The 17,253-nt window shown below is 47.4% G+C and overlaps 1 protein-coding gene across 1 annotated transcript in view; it reads right to left on the bottom strand.

Moving 5' to 3' along the window:
- AQR (aquarius intron-binding spliceosomal factor) overlaps positions 1 to 14,301 on the bottom strand; it is a 151,906-nt gene extending 137,605 nt beyond the window's left edge. Inside the window, exons 1-4 of the mRNA XM_069732514.1 lie at positions 14,119 to 14,301; positions 7,511 to 7,567; positions 3,866 to 3,906; positions 2,072 to 2,107 (exon numbers count right to left, since the gene is read on the bottom strand). Coding sequence (XP_069588615.1) covers positions 2,072 to 2,107; positions 3,866 to 3,906; positions 7,511 to 7,567; positions 14,119 to 14,208 — 224 coding nt within the window. The 5' untranslated portion in view covers positions 14,209 to 14,301. The remainder of the gene's footprint in view (positions 1 to 2,071; positions 2,108 to 3,865; positions 3,907 to 7,510; positions 7,568 to 14,118) is intronic.
- Between the last annotated feature and the right edge of the window lie 2,952 nt (positions 14,302 to 17,253).

Genomic DNA, 17,253 nt, shown 5'->3' with positions numbered 1-17,253 from the left:
ATAATGCTGTAGATAAGCCCCCGATCCAACCTGAAAGATAAGAAAAATAAGTTTTATTATACTCACCCGGAGGGGAGGTTTGCGGCAGTCTGGTCCATTGGGTGTCGCAGGTCCGGATCCGGCACCTTTAATCTTCTTATGATTGCTGCCCTCCTGTTGCTTCATCTCTCCCCGACACCGAGCTCCTGTGCAGGCATACTTATCTACCCTGTTAAGGGCAGAATAAAGTACTGCAGTGCGCAAGTGCTGGGCATCTCGGACCTTTCCCAGCGCCTGCGCACTGCAGTACTTTGGTCTGCCCTCAACAGGGCAGATTAAGTACGCCTGCGCAGGAGCGCAATGCCGGGGAGCGATGAAGCAACAGGAGGGCGGCATCACAAGAAGAAGGGACGCGCCAGACGCGGACCTGCGACACCTATCGGACCCGACCGCCCTGCACCGGACCGCCCCCCGGGTGAGTATAATAAAAAATATTTTTCTTATCTTTCAGGTTGGATCGGGGGCTTAGTGGCCACATGTTATATCAGCCAAACCTCCTGACAGGTTCCCTTTAAAGATGAAAGAATATGACCCGGTCCCATCCTCACCTGACCTAAACCCCATTGAGAACTTATGAGCCCTTCTTAAATGGGAAATTTATGGTGAAGTAAAACAGTCACCTCTTTGATCAGTGTCTGGAGGATGTGGTTGGTGCAGCCCAAAAAGTTGATTAAGAAACTGACATACTCCATGGATGAAGCTTTTTTGTGAAATGTCAGAAATGTATTTTTGTACATTGAGTTATTTAGTTATCACTGTAACAGATGAAAATAAACAACTGAGATGGAAAACTTTACGATTTTCTTTAGGTCGCCCAATAATTCCGCAAGGGGAGACAAGGATAGTGGCACTCTGTTGGAGCACTTGTGACTGTACTCTACTTGACTCATTGACACAGTCATTTATGAAATATAGTTTGAAATTATCTGTATGTATACAACTATTTGTGCACTAAGGTTTCTTTTGGTGTGATTTTAGGGTCAATATATGTATATTTTAAGAGTTATATGTTCGCATTCGCATGGCCCAATAATTCTGTACAGATATTCTAAGAAAGACAAAACCTCACTCACTTTAGCCTTCTTCAATATTAAGGTTTATCATCACAAATTGCCTAATACGTGAGCACACAGTGTACGGAGGAGGGCAGAGACTTTACGTGGCATTATAAGATGGCAACAAATAAAACAAGTACCGCAAGTATGCTGCAACAGCCACGAGTGCTACCAGGATAGATACAGTCGACATCGACCACAGCATGGAGTGTCGCTGATGGGTTTTAATGATTTTAACCAATATGTAGAAGGTGGAATACAAATCTCAAAAAGTGCGGGTTGGAAATAATCAAGAAAAATCGTAACACAAAAGTCTCAATTTATTAAAAACGTTTCCAGAAAAAATAACTAAAAAGGACAGAACAAAGCAGAGTCTAATAAAAACTGCTCCAGACTGTTTTTTTCAGGTCATTTAAAAAGTAAACCATTTCTACTTTTTTTTTTAATTGCAAGCAGATCGGTGGGGATCTGAGGCCCGAGACCCCCATCGATCACTCAAAAAAAAAAATAAGATGTGTGCTACTCAGGAGACAGTAGTACACAGTTCACACGGAGCAGAATGTATATATAATACTGAGCAGAGGCTTTCTACTGCATCCATGCTCCGCTCTGTGTGAGCTCCTGTCTGGAGCTGCACACATCTCAGGATTTGAGCCATCGGTGGTACTCTCAGAGTGCAGACCCCACTGATTTTCTTGCAACTAAAAAGACACACAATTGGTGATAAGAAACTTTGGAGTGTCTTGTTACACAGAGAAGTCTCTTTCTCAGAACATGCCATGAATTCCCCCTGGCAAGTGAGGGGTCAAGAGTGGAAAAGGAAAAAGGGGCTAGTGACTGCCACAATCTCCATACATGTTTGTGGCTTTTGGATGAAGGGAAGGAAAAAAATGAATGAGAAAAAAAAAAAAATTGCCATGACGGGAAGGTTAAAATCTTAACGGCAAACAACACACGACATAAGATTTCCTCCTCACCTGAATTCCAGAAGCATTATCTTCCTTATAGCAAATCTGTAACAGAAAGTATAGAAGAGAAATAAGTAACTCACGCACCAACGAGACCACAAAACAAGGCTTTGCTTCACTCCCCCAGATATCCGGAGGTGGACAGTATCTGTGGGGTAGATGAGCTGTATGGGCATACCGCATGCCTACAAATCAACACCTACAGGCCCAGCCTAATAAACCCCAGAGCATTCTGGCTGTAAAGGGATTGTGTAGTACTTCAATCATTTCCTATAGGCAGGGCAACAAAAACACCGCTGCAGGCCCTGCCTGTCTCTGAGGGGCCCCGCCCCTCACTGAAAGGTCCTGCCCCATCCAGGCGGACCCAGCCCCATCCAGGCGGACCCAGCCCCATCCAGGCGGACCCAGCCCCATCCAGGCGGACCCAGCCCCATCCAGGCGGACCCAGCCCCATCCAGGCGGACCCAGCCCCATCCAGGCGGACCCAGCCCCATCCAGGCGGACCCAGCCCCATCCAGGCGGACCCAGCCCCATCCAGGCGGACCCAGCCCCATCCAGGCGGACCCAGCCCCATCCAGGCGGACCCAGCCCCATCCAGGCGGACCCAGCCCCATCCAGGCGGACCCAGCCCAATCAGGCAGGCCCAGCCCATCAACGTGGGCCCAGCCCATCAATGTGGGCCCAGCCCATCCATGTCAGGGAGTAACCATCACTGTCCAACAGTTAAAAGAAACTGTAGCTACCAAATCCTGAATGGGCAGACATTGTTTTATCATACACCTTGCCTTTTTATATTTTTTCTATAATGGACAACTCCTTTAAAAGAGATTCTCTCATGTTCATAAATGGCTAAGACTTCGAAGAGCCAGTTAAAAACAAGCAAATTTGCAATTTACCTCCTATTAAGAATCTTCTGTGTTCTCAAAAACTGAAAGATTCTTCATTCTATAGTTAACTGCTCATTGCCCGGGTTATCAGCCACTATACGGTCTATGACAGTGGCCGGTTTCCTAGGAAAGGAGCACACGCTTGAAGGCTGTTTGCTATACAGCTTGTACACACAGCATGATCCGGACAGCAATTGTGCCCCTGCGATGCTGTCGAGGATGCTGGCAGCATCAGATGGGGCGCAATTGGGATCAGCACCTTGCACCAAGTTCTCTATTAAAGGGATTGTCCAATAGTTTGATAATAATTGATATCAGCTTGTCTAAATGAATCTTCACCCAGTAGGAGAGCAAAATCTGTGCTGCTACGGTGATGGACAAAAGCTCAGGATTAGCAAAGAGCAGAGATGAGCTGATCTATTCGTCGGATTCCGGCCCAGAGTTCAGGTCAGTGGTACCAGGCAGCTGGATAGGAGGCTAGCGAATCTCCTACCTTCCTGCATCACTGGGGTGGCATTTGATTTGTCAGGGCTGGAGCAACGTTACTTGTGCGATGTGACACACAGATGCCAGCCCCAGCTAATCAAAAGCCGTGACGGGGATGCTATTGTGCCCACATGAGCAGACAAGAGTTTCATCACTTGTAAAGAATCAATGAAAATTCCTTTTAAATCGACTGCAAGAAGAAATCTTAAAAAAAGATGAAAATAAATTTTCAAGAAAGTTTGGAAAATTGTACACCTTTTCCACAGCCAAACAATACTATTTGATGCAGTTCCCATTTCATCATTAGGCAGCAATGTATAATAATGGCTGATACTAAATGAAAGCTTTATACTGTAAACAAACTGACCAAAGAGGCAAATTCAAAGACTTAGACTTATGAGGAAAAAATAAAAAAAATATTAATCCATACCGAGACTTGACAATTTCTTTGACGTATATGTCTTCTATAACCTAAAACAAAACACATAAATGCAGAGAGATGACGGGAGGACTCACGGCCATGTGCTTATCATTAGTAGTGGACATCACTGAACTTTCATTGATTGTTTTTGATGTCAGGAGAGAAGTCATTTCCTTTTGTGTGAATCCTCATCTCATATTGGGAGGGATTGGGGTAAATAACCATGGAGGATGTTACATGCTATACACTGGTATTAGTGCAGCTTCCTAACAAAGCTGAGCTGAACCATGCATCCCGTCCACTCCCAATGCTTGACCGCACAAACATCTGCCACCATCATATCTTCTAGTGCAATGACGTGACAGATGCTTCGGATTCACAAGACATGAAGGGTTGTTTCTAAAAGACAGGAGCTGGAGGAACTTAGTCAGTAACTTCATCTCTGACAGTCAGAATCTGAAGATAATTTCTATACATTACTTCCACGAAGTCTTCTGGAGCTGCGGCATGGTAAGAAATTACATTTATCGATTAGGGGGTTTCACTGCTGGGTCCCGCATCAATGCTGAAAACTGGGCTGTAAAATGCCAAAGAAAGTCTCCAGTACCCCACAGAGAATGAATAGTGGTGGTGCCTGTACGTGGCCACTGTTCCACTATCTTTAGTACACCACAGAGAATGAATAGTGGTGGTGCCTGTACGTGGCCACTGTTCCACTATCTTTAGTACACCACAGAGAATGAATAGTGGTGGTGCCTGTACGTGGCCACTGTTCCACTATCTTTAGTACACCACAGAGAATGAATAGTGGTGGTGCCTGTACGTGGCCACTGTTCCACTATCTTTAGTACACCACAGAGAATGAATGGAGTGGTGCCTGTACGTGGCCACTGTTCCACTATCTTTAGTACACCACAGAGAATGAATAGTGGTGGTGCCTGTACGTGGCCACTGTTCCACTATCTTTAGTACACCACAGAGAATGAATAGTGGTGGTGCCTGTACGTGGCCACTGTTCCACTATCTTTAGTACACCACAGAGAATGAATAGTGGTGGTGCCTGTACGTGGCCACTGTTCCACTATCTTTAGTACCCCACAGAGAATGAATAGTGGTGGTGCCTGTACGTGGTCACTGTTCCACTATCTTTAGTACACCACAGAGAATGAATAGAGTGGTGGTGCTTGTACGTGGCCACTGTTCCACTATCTTTAGTACACCACAGAGAATGAATAGTCGTGGTGCCTGTACGTGGCCACTGTTCTACTACTTTAGTACACCACAGAGAATGAATAGTGGTGGTGCCTGTACGTGGCCACTGTTCCACTACTTTAGTACACCACAGAGAATGAATAGTCGTGGTGCCTGTACGTGGCCACTGTTCCACTATCTTTAGTACACCACAGAGAATGAATAGTGGTGGTGCCTGTACGTGGTCACTGTTCCACTATCTTTAGTACACCACAGAGAATGAATAGAGTGGTGGTGCTTGTACGTGGCCACTGTTCCACTATCTTTAGTACACCACAGAGAATGAATAGTCGTGGTGCCTGTACGTGGCCACTGTTCCACTACTTTAGTACACCACAGAGAATGAATAGTGGTGGTGCTTGTACGTGGCCACTGTTCCACTATCTTTAGTACACCACAGAGAATGAATAGTCGTGGTGACTGTACGTGGCCACTGTTCCACTACTTTAGTACACCACAGAGAATGAATAGTGGTGGTGCTTGTACGTGGCCACTGTTCCACTATCTTTAGTACACCACAGAGAATGAATAGTCGTGGTGCCTGTACGTGGCCACTGTTCTACTACTTTAGTACACCACAGAGAATGAATAGTGGTGGTGCCTGTACGTGGCCACTGTTCCACTATCTATAGTACACCACAGAGAATGAATAGAGTGGTGGTGCCTGTACGTGGTCACTGTTCCACTATGTTTAGTACACCACAGAGAATGAATGGAGTGGTGCTTGTACGTGGCCACTGTTCCACTATCTTTAGTACACCACAGAGAATGAATAGTCGTGGTGCCTGTACGTGGCCACTGTTCCACTACTTTAGTACACCACAGAGAATGAATAGTGGTGGTGCTTGTATGTGGCCACTGTTCCACTATCTTTAGTACACCACAGAGAATGAATAGTCGTGGTGACTGTACGTGGCCACTGTTCCACTACTTTAGTACACCACAGAGAATGAATAGTGGTGGTGCTTGTACGTGGCCACTGTTCCACTATCTTTAGTACACCACAGAGAATGAATAGTGGTGGTGCCTGTACGTGGCCACTGTTCTACTACTTTAGTACACCACAGAGAATGAATAGTGGTGGTGCCTGTACGTGGCCACTGTTCCACTATCTATAGTACACCACAGAGAATGAATAGAGTGGTGGTGCCCGTACGTGGTCACTGTTCCACTATGTTTAGTACACCACAGAGAATGAATAGAGTGGTGGTGCCTGTACGTGGCCACTGTTCCACTATGTTTAGTACACCACAGAGAATGAATAGAGTGGTGGTGCCTGTACGTGGCCACTGTTCCACTATCTTTAGTACACCACAGAGAATGAAGAGAGTGGTGGTGCTTGTACATGGCCACTGTTCCACTATCTTTAGTACACCACAGAGAATGAATGGAGTGGTGGTGCTTGTACGTGGTCACTGTTCCACTATCTTTAGTACACCACAGAGAATGAATGGAATGGTGCTTGTACGTGGTCACTGTTCCACTATCTTTAGTACACCACAGAGAATGAATGGAGTGGTGCTTGTACGTGGTCACTGTTCCACTATCTTTAGTACACCACAGAGAATGAATGGAGTGGTGGTGCTTGTACGTGGTCACTGTTCCACTATCTTTACTACACCACAGAGAATGAATGGAGTGGTGCTTGTATGTGGCCACTGTTCCACTCTCTTTAGTACACCACAGAGAATGAATGGAGTGGTGCTTGTACGTGGTCACTGTTCCACTATCTTTACTACACCACAGAGAATGAATGGAGTGGTGCTTGTACGTGGTCACTGTTCCACTATCTTTAGTACACCCCAGAGAATGAATGGAGTGGTGCTTGTACGTGGTCACTGTTCAACTATCTTTAGTACACCACAAAGAATGAATAGAGTGGTGGTGCTTGTACGTGGTCACTGTTCCACTATCTTTAGTACACCCCAGAGAATGAATGGAGTGGTGCTTGTACGTGGTCACTGTTCCACTATCTTTAGTACACCAAAGAGAATGAATAGTGGTGGTGCTTGTACGTGGTCACTGTTCCACTATCTTTAGTACACCACAGAGAATGAATAGAGTGATGGTGCTTGTACGTGGTCAATTCTCCACTATCTCCAGCACCCCACAGAGAATGAATGGAGAGGTGGTGCTTGTACATGGTCACTGCTCAATTCCGTCTGGGCACTTCAAAGCCACGCTCTCTGGATTAGCGGAATTCCCAGCATTCAGACCCCTAAACTGTGAAGCGGTGATGACATTAAATATTGTGAATAACCATTTTAAGTGGTTCTCAATAAGACGCAACTTCCGAATTAAGTATGTATGCTAAGCATGAGACCTACTTCCCAACACATCACATCCGAGCAGATGTCCTCAGTCTATCAAACGGTACGAAAAGATATTACGCTGATTTCTTACCTTACAGTCAAAAGGAAGTTTCTTCTTCGAATGAGGGGCCCAATAGGATTTAGCCAGCTGAAATGAACATGAAATATGCAATTATTTTACTCATGTATGTCCCACAGCGCTTTACAGACCTCATCCTTACCAGTATGCCTTTGGAATGTGGGAGAAAAATGGAAAACCAGGAGTAAATCCACGGAAACAAGAGAGAACATACAAACTCCTTGCAGATGTTGTCTTTGGTTGGGCACTAAGTAAGGACCCCAGCGCTGCAACAGTGCTAACCACAGAGCTGCCATGCTGCCCTAGATATAATTTATACATTATACACACACTACAGGGTGGGCCATGTATATGGATACACCTAAATAAAATGGGAGTGGTTGATGTTATCAACTTCCTGTTTGTGGCACATTAGTATATGGGAGGGGGAAACTTTTCAAGATGGATGGTGAATATGGCGGCCATTTTGAAGTTGGCCATTTTGGAACCAACTTTATTTTTTCCAATGGTAAGAGGGTCATGTGAAACATCAAACTTATTGAGAATGTCACAAGTCCATTGCCTACCCTTAGGATAGGTCATCAATGCCAGATAGGTTGGGGTCCAATACCCAGCAGCCCTGATGATCAGCTGTTGTCAGTGTTGGTGGCCAGAAGTACTTACTTGCGGAGCTGGCCATCCGCCTGTAGTAGCTGCCTACCACAGGGCACTACAATCACTTCTGCAAGAAAGAGTTGTTCAACATTTTTATAAATGATCTAGATAAAGGAACGGAATGTAAACTAATTAAATTTGCAGACAATGCAAAGCTAGGAGGAATAGCTAAAGGTACCGTCACACTCAGCAACTTTACAACGAGAACGACAACGATCTGTGACGTTGCAGCGTCCTGGATAGCGATCTCATTGTGTTTGACACGCAGCAGCGATCTGGATCCCGCTGTGCCATCGCTGGTCGGAGCTAGAAGTCCAGAACTTTATTTGGTCGTCAGGTCGGCGTGTATCGTCATGTTTGACAGCAAAAGCAACGATGCCAGCAATGTTTTACATGGAGCTAACAACCAGCGAGAACGATAAGTGAGTCACCGTTACGTCACTGGATCGCTCCTGCATCGTTCTGGAGTTGCTGTGTTTGACGTCTCCTAGCGACCTAAACAGCGACGCTCCAGCGATCGGCTCGTTGTCTATATCGCTGCAGCATCGCTGAGTGTGACGGTACCTTTACACTAAAGAGAGAAAAAGGATTCAGAATGATCTAGATAAGCTTGAACAATGATAAATACCATTCTATTAGTCATTGCCCAAAGAGAAGTACAAGTATCTATATCAGGCCAAGAAAAACAAAAATTACATTTACAGAATGGGAGGAATAGAACTAAGCAGCAGCTCGCGTGAAAAAGACCTGGGTATACTGCACATGAGTCAACAGTGTGATGCAGCAGCAAAAAGGGCAAACACAGTTCTAGGATGTATTAAGAGAACCATAGAGTCTTCATTACATGAAGTAATTATCCCCCTCTACTCCTCCTTGGTCAGGCCTCATCTGGAATACTGTGTCCAGCTCTTGGCACCAATTTTTAAAACAGACATTGAAAAAGTGGAGCAACGTCAGAGAAGAGCTACAAGTCCTATGAGTAGCGATTAAAGGATCTGGGAATGTTTAGATTTCAAAAACAAAGACTAAGGGGAGACTTAACAGCTGTCTACAAATAAAAGGGCTGTCACAGTGTAGAAGGTTCATCATTATTCTCATTTGCACATGGAAACACGAGAAGAAATGGACCGAAACTGAAAGGGAGAAGATACAGATTAAATATTAGAAAAAACCTTTTTGACAGTGAGGGTGATCAATAAGTGGAACAGGCTGCCACGAGAGGTGGCGAGTTCTCCTTCAATGGAAGTCTTCAGAGGCTGGACAGACATCTGTCTAAGATGGTTTAGTGACTAATGCATTGAGCGGGGGGTTGGATCCGATGACCCTTGAGGTCTCTTCCAACTAAAATTCTATGAAGTACTTTTGGACGATGGCTGCCAACACTGATAACAGCTGATCGGCAGCCAACTGATCAGACATTGATGACCTATCCCAAGTATAGGCCATCAATGTAAAAGTAGTGGCCCACAGCTCTAGAATAAAAACCTCCCGTATTACATGAATAACACGCCCAACAGCACAATGCTAGAAAGGCCACGCTGCAGGTTTAAAAACTGAAGAAAACTTGGCTACTGATTTACAGATTCCACTGCGATAACACCAGATTGTGGGGTTTCTTCTGTACTATAAGGCAAAATTCACACATTCAATATTTGGTCAGTATTTTACACCAGTATTTATAAGCGAAAACCAGGAGTTCTGATTAACCCCCCAAAGTTTAGCTGTTCTAGTAGGATTTTCATAACATTTTTTTTAGTTGCAATTTCATGAAAGCTTTTAGGCCATAAATCTGGAGAAAAAAATATTTAAAAAGTCACAAAACTTTGCGGCTTTTGTCAGTCTCACACCATTTTCACCCAGCTCCGATAAAGTGGGCAGAGGTAGGCGTGGGATAGAGAGTGGGCCACCTCCGCTCATCAAATTCACAATCAGCAGCGGCATTACTTACGCCACAAATCTTACTCCAATGCCCAACCGGAGTGAGACTTCTGGCTAGGCGCTTGCCACTTTTCAAATGCGTGAGATTCACTAAAGGACATGCGCCTTTTCAAAAAAAATCTTCAGGCCTCTGCTAAAAAGGAGAAAAAGAATTTCACATTTCAGCTAGACAACATTAAGCATTCCTCTAAATCAGCAGGAGAATGGCTTCACCAGAAGAAGATTAAAGTGGCCCGGATCAGAGTTTCATTGAGCATCTGTGCGTTATCTGAAGAGGGTGCTATACACACTATACACAGGAAATACCCTCACAATCTGACAGATTTGGAGCTACTGCATGGACAAGCGGGCAAAGATTGACAATTTTAGATGTGCCATACTTATAGACTCCGACCCAAAACGACTGAATGCTTCCATGTAGATTGTAAGCTTGCGAGCAGGGACCTGTGCAGGGGGTGTGCAGTCCTTCTAGGACACCCTGGACATACAGGATGATGGGGTGCGCAGTCCCTCTAGGACACACTAGGCATACAGGATGATGGGGGGTGCAGTCCTTCTAGGACACCCTGGACATACAGGATGATGGGGGGCGCAGTCCTTCTAGGACACCCTGGACATACAGGGTGATGGGGTGCGCAGTCCCTCTAGGACACACTAGGCATACAGGATGATGGGGGGTGCAGTCCTTCTAGGACACCCTGGACATACAGGATGATGGGGGGCGCAGTCCTTCTAGGACACCCTGGACATACAGGGTGATGGGGTGCGCAGTCCCTCTAGGACACACTAGGCATACAGGATGATGGGGGGTGCAGTCCTTCTAGGACACCCTGGACATACAGGATGATGGGGGGTGCAGTCCTTCTAGGACACCCTGGACATACAGGGTGATGGGGTGCGCAGTCCCTCTAGGACACACTAGGCATACAGGATGATGGGGGGTGCAGTCCTTCTAGGACACCCTGGACATACAGGGTGATGGGGGGCGCAGTCCTTCTAGGACACCCTGGACATACAGGGTGATGGGGGGCGCAGTCCTTCTAGGACACCCTGGACATACAGGGTGATGGGGTGCGCAGTCCCTCTAGGACACACTGGACATACAGGATGATGGGGGGCGCAGTCCCTCTAGGACACACTGGACATACAGGATGATGGGGTGTGCAGTCCTTCTAGGACACCCTGGACATACAGGGTGATGGGGTGTGCAGTCCTTCTAGGACACCCTGGACATACAGGATGATGGGGTGCGCAGTCCCTCTAGGACACCCTGGACATACAGGATGATGGGGTGCGCAGTCCCTCTAGGACACACTGGACATACAGGATGATGGGGGGCGCAGTCCCTCTAGGACACCCTGGACATACAGGATGATGGGGGGCGCAGTCCCTCTAGGACACACTGGACATACAGGATGATGGGGGGCGCAGTCCCTCTAGGACACCCTGGACATACAGGATGATGGGGGGCGCAGTCCCTCTAGGACACACTGGACATACAGGATGATGGGGTGCGCAGTCCCTCTAGGACACCCTGGACATACAGGATGATGGGGGGCGCAGTCCTTCTAGGACACCCTGGACATACAGGATGATGGGGGGTGCAGTCCCTCTAGGACACCCTGGACATACAGGATGATGGGGGGTGCAGTCCTTCTAGGACACCCTGGACATACAGGGTGATGGGGTGCGCAGTCCTTCTAGGACACCCTGGACATACAGGGTGATGGGGTGCGCAGTCCCTCTAGGACACACTGGACATACAGGATGATGGGGGGCGCAGTCCCTCTAGGACACCCTGGACATACAGGATGATGGGGGGTGCAGTCCTTCTAGGACACCCTGGACATACAGGATGATGGGGTGCGCAGTCCCTCTAGGACACACTGGACATACAGGATGATGGGGGGCGCAGTCCCTCTAGGACACCCTGGACATACAGGATGATGGGGGGTGCAGTCCCTCTAGGACACCCTGGACATACAGGATGATGGGGGGCGCAGTCCCTCTAGGACACCCTGGACATACAGGATGATGGGGGGTGCAGTCCTTCTAGGACACCCTGGACATACAGGATGATGGGGGGCGCAGTCCCTCTAGGACACCCTGGACATACAGGATGATGGGGGGTGCAGTCCTTCTAGGACACCCTGGACATACAGGGTGATGGGGTGCGCAGTCCCTCTAGGACACACTGGACATACAGGATGATGGGGGGCGCAGTCCCTCTAGGACACCCTGGACATACAGGATGATGGGGGGGCGCAGTCCCTCTAGGACACCCTGGACATACAGGATGATGGGGGGGCGCAGTCCCTCTAGGACACCCTGGACATACAGGATGATGGGGGGCGCAGTCCCTCTAGGACACCCTGGACATACAGGATGATGGGGGGTGCAGTCCTTCTAGGACACCCTGGACATACAGGATGATGGGGGGCGCAGTCCCTCTAGGACACCCTGGACATACAGGATGATGGGGGGTGCAGTCCTTCTAGGACACCCTGGACATACAGGGTGATGGGGTGCGCAGTCCCTCTAGGACACACTGGACATACAGGATGATGGGGGGCGCAGTCCCTCTAGGACACCCTGGACATACAGGATGATGGGGGGGCGCAGTCCCTCTAGGACACCCTGGACATACAGGATGATGGGGGGGCGCAGTCCCTCTAGGACACCCTGGACATACAGGATGATGGGGGGCGCAGTCCCTCTAGGACACCCTGGACATACAGGATGATGGGGGGCGCAGTCCCTCTAGGACACCCTGGACATACAGGATGATGGGGGGCGCAGTCCCTCTAGGACACCCTGGACATACAGGATGATGGGGGGTGCAGTCCTTCTAGGACACCCTGGACATACAGGGTGATGGGGTGCGCAGTCCCTCTAGGACACACTGGACATACAGGGTGATGGGGTGCGCAGTCCCTCTAGGACACACTAGGCATACAGGATGATGGGGGGCGCAGTCCCTCTAGGACACCCTGGACATACAGGATGATGGGGGGGCGCAGTCCCTCTAGGACACACTGGACATACAGGATGATGGGGGGCGCAGTCCCTCTAGGACACCCTGGACATACAGGATGATGGGGTGCGCAGTCCCTCTAGGACACCCTGGACATACAGGATGATGGGGGGCGCAGTCCCTCTAGGACACCCTGGACACACAGGATGATGGGGGGCGCAGTCCCTCTAGGACACCCTGGACATACAGGATGATGGGGGGCGCAGTCCCTCTAGGACACCCTGGACATACAGGATGATGGGGGGGCGCAGTCCCTCTAGGACACCCTGGACATACAGGATGATGGGGGGCGCAGTCCCTCTAGGACACCCTGGACATACAGGATGATGGGGGGCGCAGTCCCTCTAGGACACCCTGGACACACAGGATGATGGGGGGCGCAGTCCCTCTAGGACACCCTGGACATACAGGATGATGGGGGGCGCAGTCCCTCTAGGACACCCTGGACATACAGGATGATGGGGGGGCGCAGTCCCTCTAGGACACCCTGGACATACAGGATGATGGGGGGCGCAGTCCCTCTAGGACACCCTGGACATACAGGATGATGGGGGGCGCAGTCCCTCTAGGACACCCTGGACATACAGGATGATGGGGGGGCGCAGTCCCTCTAGGACACCCTGGACATACAGGATGATGGGGGGGCGCAGTCCCTCTAGGACACACTGGACATACAGGGTGATGGTTTGGGCACCGCGCGCTCTCACAATCCGCCAGTCTTATGTGGCTGCAGACTATTGCCCCAACACTGGACAACCTCACTAAACAGCAGAAGGTGCGCCGTTCAGATTACAACCAACATGGATGCAATTAGAAGTCCTACAGAGTTGTCACCCAGCTTTACCAGGTGCCTGAATGGTAAACTTAAGGGAAGATATTCACCAACAGGATCCTGGCAAACATGAATGTCCAAACCTGAGGCTCCACACAGGTGATGGCAGCCCTGGACCACACAGCAAGCCACGGTGCCGGTAACCAGCCGCAGAGCGCTCACCTGGGAGACAAACTCCGCGTTCATCTGTGTCACTGTAGGGGTCACCATTTTTCTGGCAGGGGGCTGTGTCGCTGTCACCCGGGTTTCCATGGTAACACCGTAGAAAACTGAACCTCATGGGTACAGAATTGAACGTTCCCACGTCCCTCACACCGGAAGTTGCAGGTGTGCGGCTGCCCGGATGTGACGTCATGTGTAAGTGCCGTCATGTGACTGCAGAAGACGTCCGGTCTCCACTGGCGGCCATGTTGTTGGAGACCACTGGATGTCCTCATGATTTGGGTTTATCACATCCTCTGCAGACACGTATCATACCGGGAGTCTCCGCCGATATCGCTGTTTCCGAGTGTTACATGTGTATAAGCTGCAGATACTCAGCAGTCAGGTGACCTGACATTGTGGGTGCACCTGTATACCGCCCTGTGGGACCTATGGATTGTGTCAGGGGCTTTAATCTCCGGATACTGAACCCCTTCTTTTATTATCCAGCTGCCAGACAGATACAAATCACAGTGCTCCAATAGAATCATCCTGCCACGTTTCGCTGCTTCACTGGCTTCTTCAGGGGTTGGGGAAACTACTGGGAAATGTAGTGCAGGCGGGTTTCACATTTCAGAGCATTCTGACAAGCACCGATTGGCTACAGCCGTCGCTCAGCGCTGGTTCACCGGCCTATATACACAGACTGAGCCCGATGACGGGGACAGAGCACTAATATGACCTTCTGGTCCCCATACTGCTCATCTATAAGCAGCATAAATCATGTCCTAGAATGCCTCCTGGTCAGCCCCCGAATGCTCTCACAAAGTGACGCGGAACCTTTGCATCTAACTCTTCGCCAATTTTTACAATTCTGACCACTGTCCCTTTATGAGGTTATAACTCTGGAACACTTCAACGGATCCCGCTGATTCTGAGATTGTTTTTTCGTGACATATTGTACTTCATGTTAGTGGTAACATTTCTTCGATATTACTTGCGATTATTTATGAAAAAAACAAATATGGCAAACATTTTTAAAATTTTGCAATTTTCAAACTTTGTATTTTTATGCCCTTAAATCACAAAGATATGTCACAAAAAAATAGTTAATAAATAACATTTCCCACATCTCTACTTTACATCAGCACAATTTTGGCAAAAAAATTTTTTTAGGGAGTTATAAGGGTTAAAAGTTGACCAGCGATTTCTCATTTTTACAACACCATTTTTATTTAGGGACCACATCACATTTGAAGTCATTTTGAGGGTATGTGCACACGTCCGGATTTTTCGCGGTTTTTTTGCGGATTTTCCCGATAAAAACGCTATAAATCCGCATAAAAAACGCTCAAATTATGCATCCTATCATTTAGAATGCATTCCGCATTTTTTGTGCAGATGTATGCGTTTTTTTCCGCAAAAAAAACGCAATCCGCAAAAAGAATGGCCATGCTCATTCTTTTTGCGGATTTTCTGCGGATTTCATGCATTCAGGAAAAAAAAAAAAAAAAACGCAAAAAATCCGCAAAAAATCCGCGCAAAAAACGCGAGACAAACGCGAGAAAAACGCGAGAAAAACGCGCGGAAAAAAACGCGATTTTCTAGCAGATTTCTCCGGATTTTGTCAGGAAAAAAACCTGACGTGTGCACATAGCCTCAGGGTTCTATATGATAAAAAATACCCAAGTGTGACACCATTCTAAAAACTACACCCCTCAAGGTGCTCAAAACCACATTCAAAAAGTTTATTAACCCTTTACGTGCTTCACAGGAACTGAAACAATGTGGAAGGAAAAAATGAACATTTACATAGTAACATAGTTAGTAAGGCCGAAAAAAGACATTTGTCCATCCAGTTCAGCCTATATTCCATCATAATAAATCCCCAGATCTACGTCCTTCTACAGAACCTAATAATTGTATGATACAATATTGTTCTGCTCCAGGAAGACATCCAGGCCTCTCTTGAAGCCCTCGACTGAGTTCGCCATCACCACCTCCTCAGGCAAGCAATTCCAGATTCTCACTGCCCTAACAGTAAAGAATCCTCTTCTATGTTGGTGGAAAAACCTTCTCTCCTCCAGACGCAAAGAATGCCCCCTTGTGCCCGTCACCTTCCTTGGTATAAACAGATCCTCAGCGAGATATTTGTATTGTCCCCTTATATACTTATACATGGTTATTAGATCGCCCCTCAGTCGTCTTTTTTCTAGACTAAATAATCCTAATTTTGCTAATCTATCTGGGTATTGTAGTTCTCCCATCCCCTTTATTAATTTTGTTGCCCTCCTTTGTACTCTCTCTAGTTCCATTATATCCTTCCTGAGCACCGGTGCCCAAAACTGGACACAGTACTCCATGTGCGGTCTAACTAGGGATTTGTACAGAGGCAGTATAATGCTCTCATCATGTGTATCCAGACCTCTTTTAATGCACCCCATGATCCTGTTTGCCTTGGCAGCTGCTGCCTGGCACTGGCTGCTCCAGGTAAGTTTATCATTAACTAGGATCCCCAAGTCCTTCTCCCTGTCAGATTTACCCAGTGGTTTCCTGTTCAGTGTGTAATGGTGATATTGATTCCCTCTTCCCATGTGTATAACCTTACATTTATCATTGTTAAACCTCATCTGCCACCTTTCAGCCCAAGTTTCCAACTTATCCAGATCCATCTGTAGCAGAATACTATCTTCTCTTGTATTAACTGCTTTACATAGTTTTGTATCATCTGCAAATATCGATATTTTACTGTGTAAACCTTCTACCAGATCATTAATGAATATGTTGAAGAGAACAGGTCCCAATACTGACCCCTGCGGTACCCCACTGGTCACAGCGACCCAGTTAGAGACTATACCATTTATAACCACCCTCTGCTTTCTATCACTAAGCCAGTTACTAACCCATTTACACACATTTTCCCCCAGACCAAGCATTCTCATTTTGTGTACCAACCTCTTGTGCGGCACGGTATCAAACGCTTTGGAAAAATCGAGATATACCACGTCCAATGACTCACCGTGGTCCAGTCTATAGCTTACCTCTTCATAAAAACTGATTAGATTGGTTTGACAGGAGCGATTTCTCATAAACCCATGCTGATATGGAGTTAAACAGTTATTCTCATTTAACTTTTTTTTTGCAAACATTTTAATT

This window comes from Ranitomeya imitator, chromosome 1, assembly GCF_032444005.1.
Source record: "Ranitomeya imitator isolate aRanImi1 chromosome 1, aRanImi1.pri, whole genome shotgun sequence".
Classification (NCBI taxonomy): domain Eukaryota; kingdom Metazoa; phylum Chordata; class Amphibia; order Anura; family Dendrobatidae; genus Ranitomeya; species Ranitomeya imitator.
The sequence above is the reverse complement of the archived record's forward strand: the minus strand, read 5'-3'. Positions and strand labels throughout refer to the sequence as shown.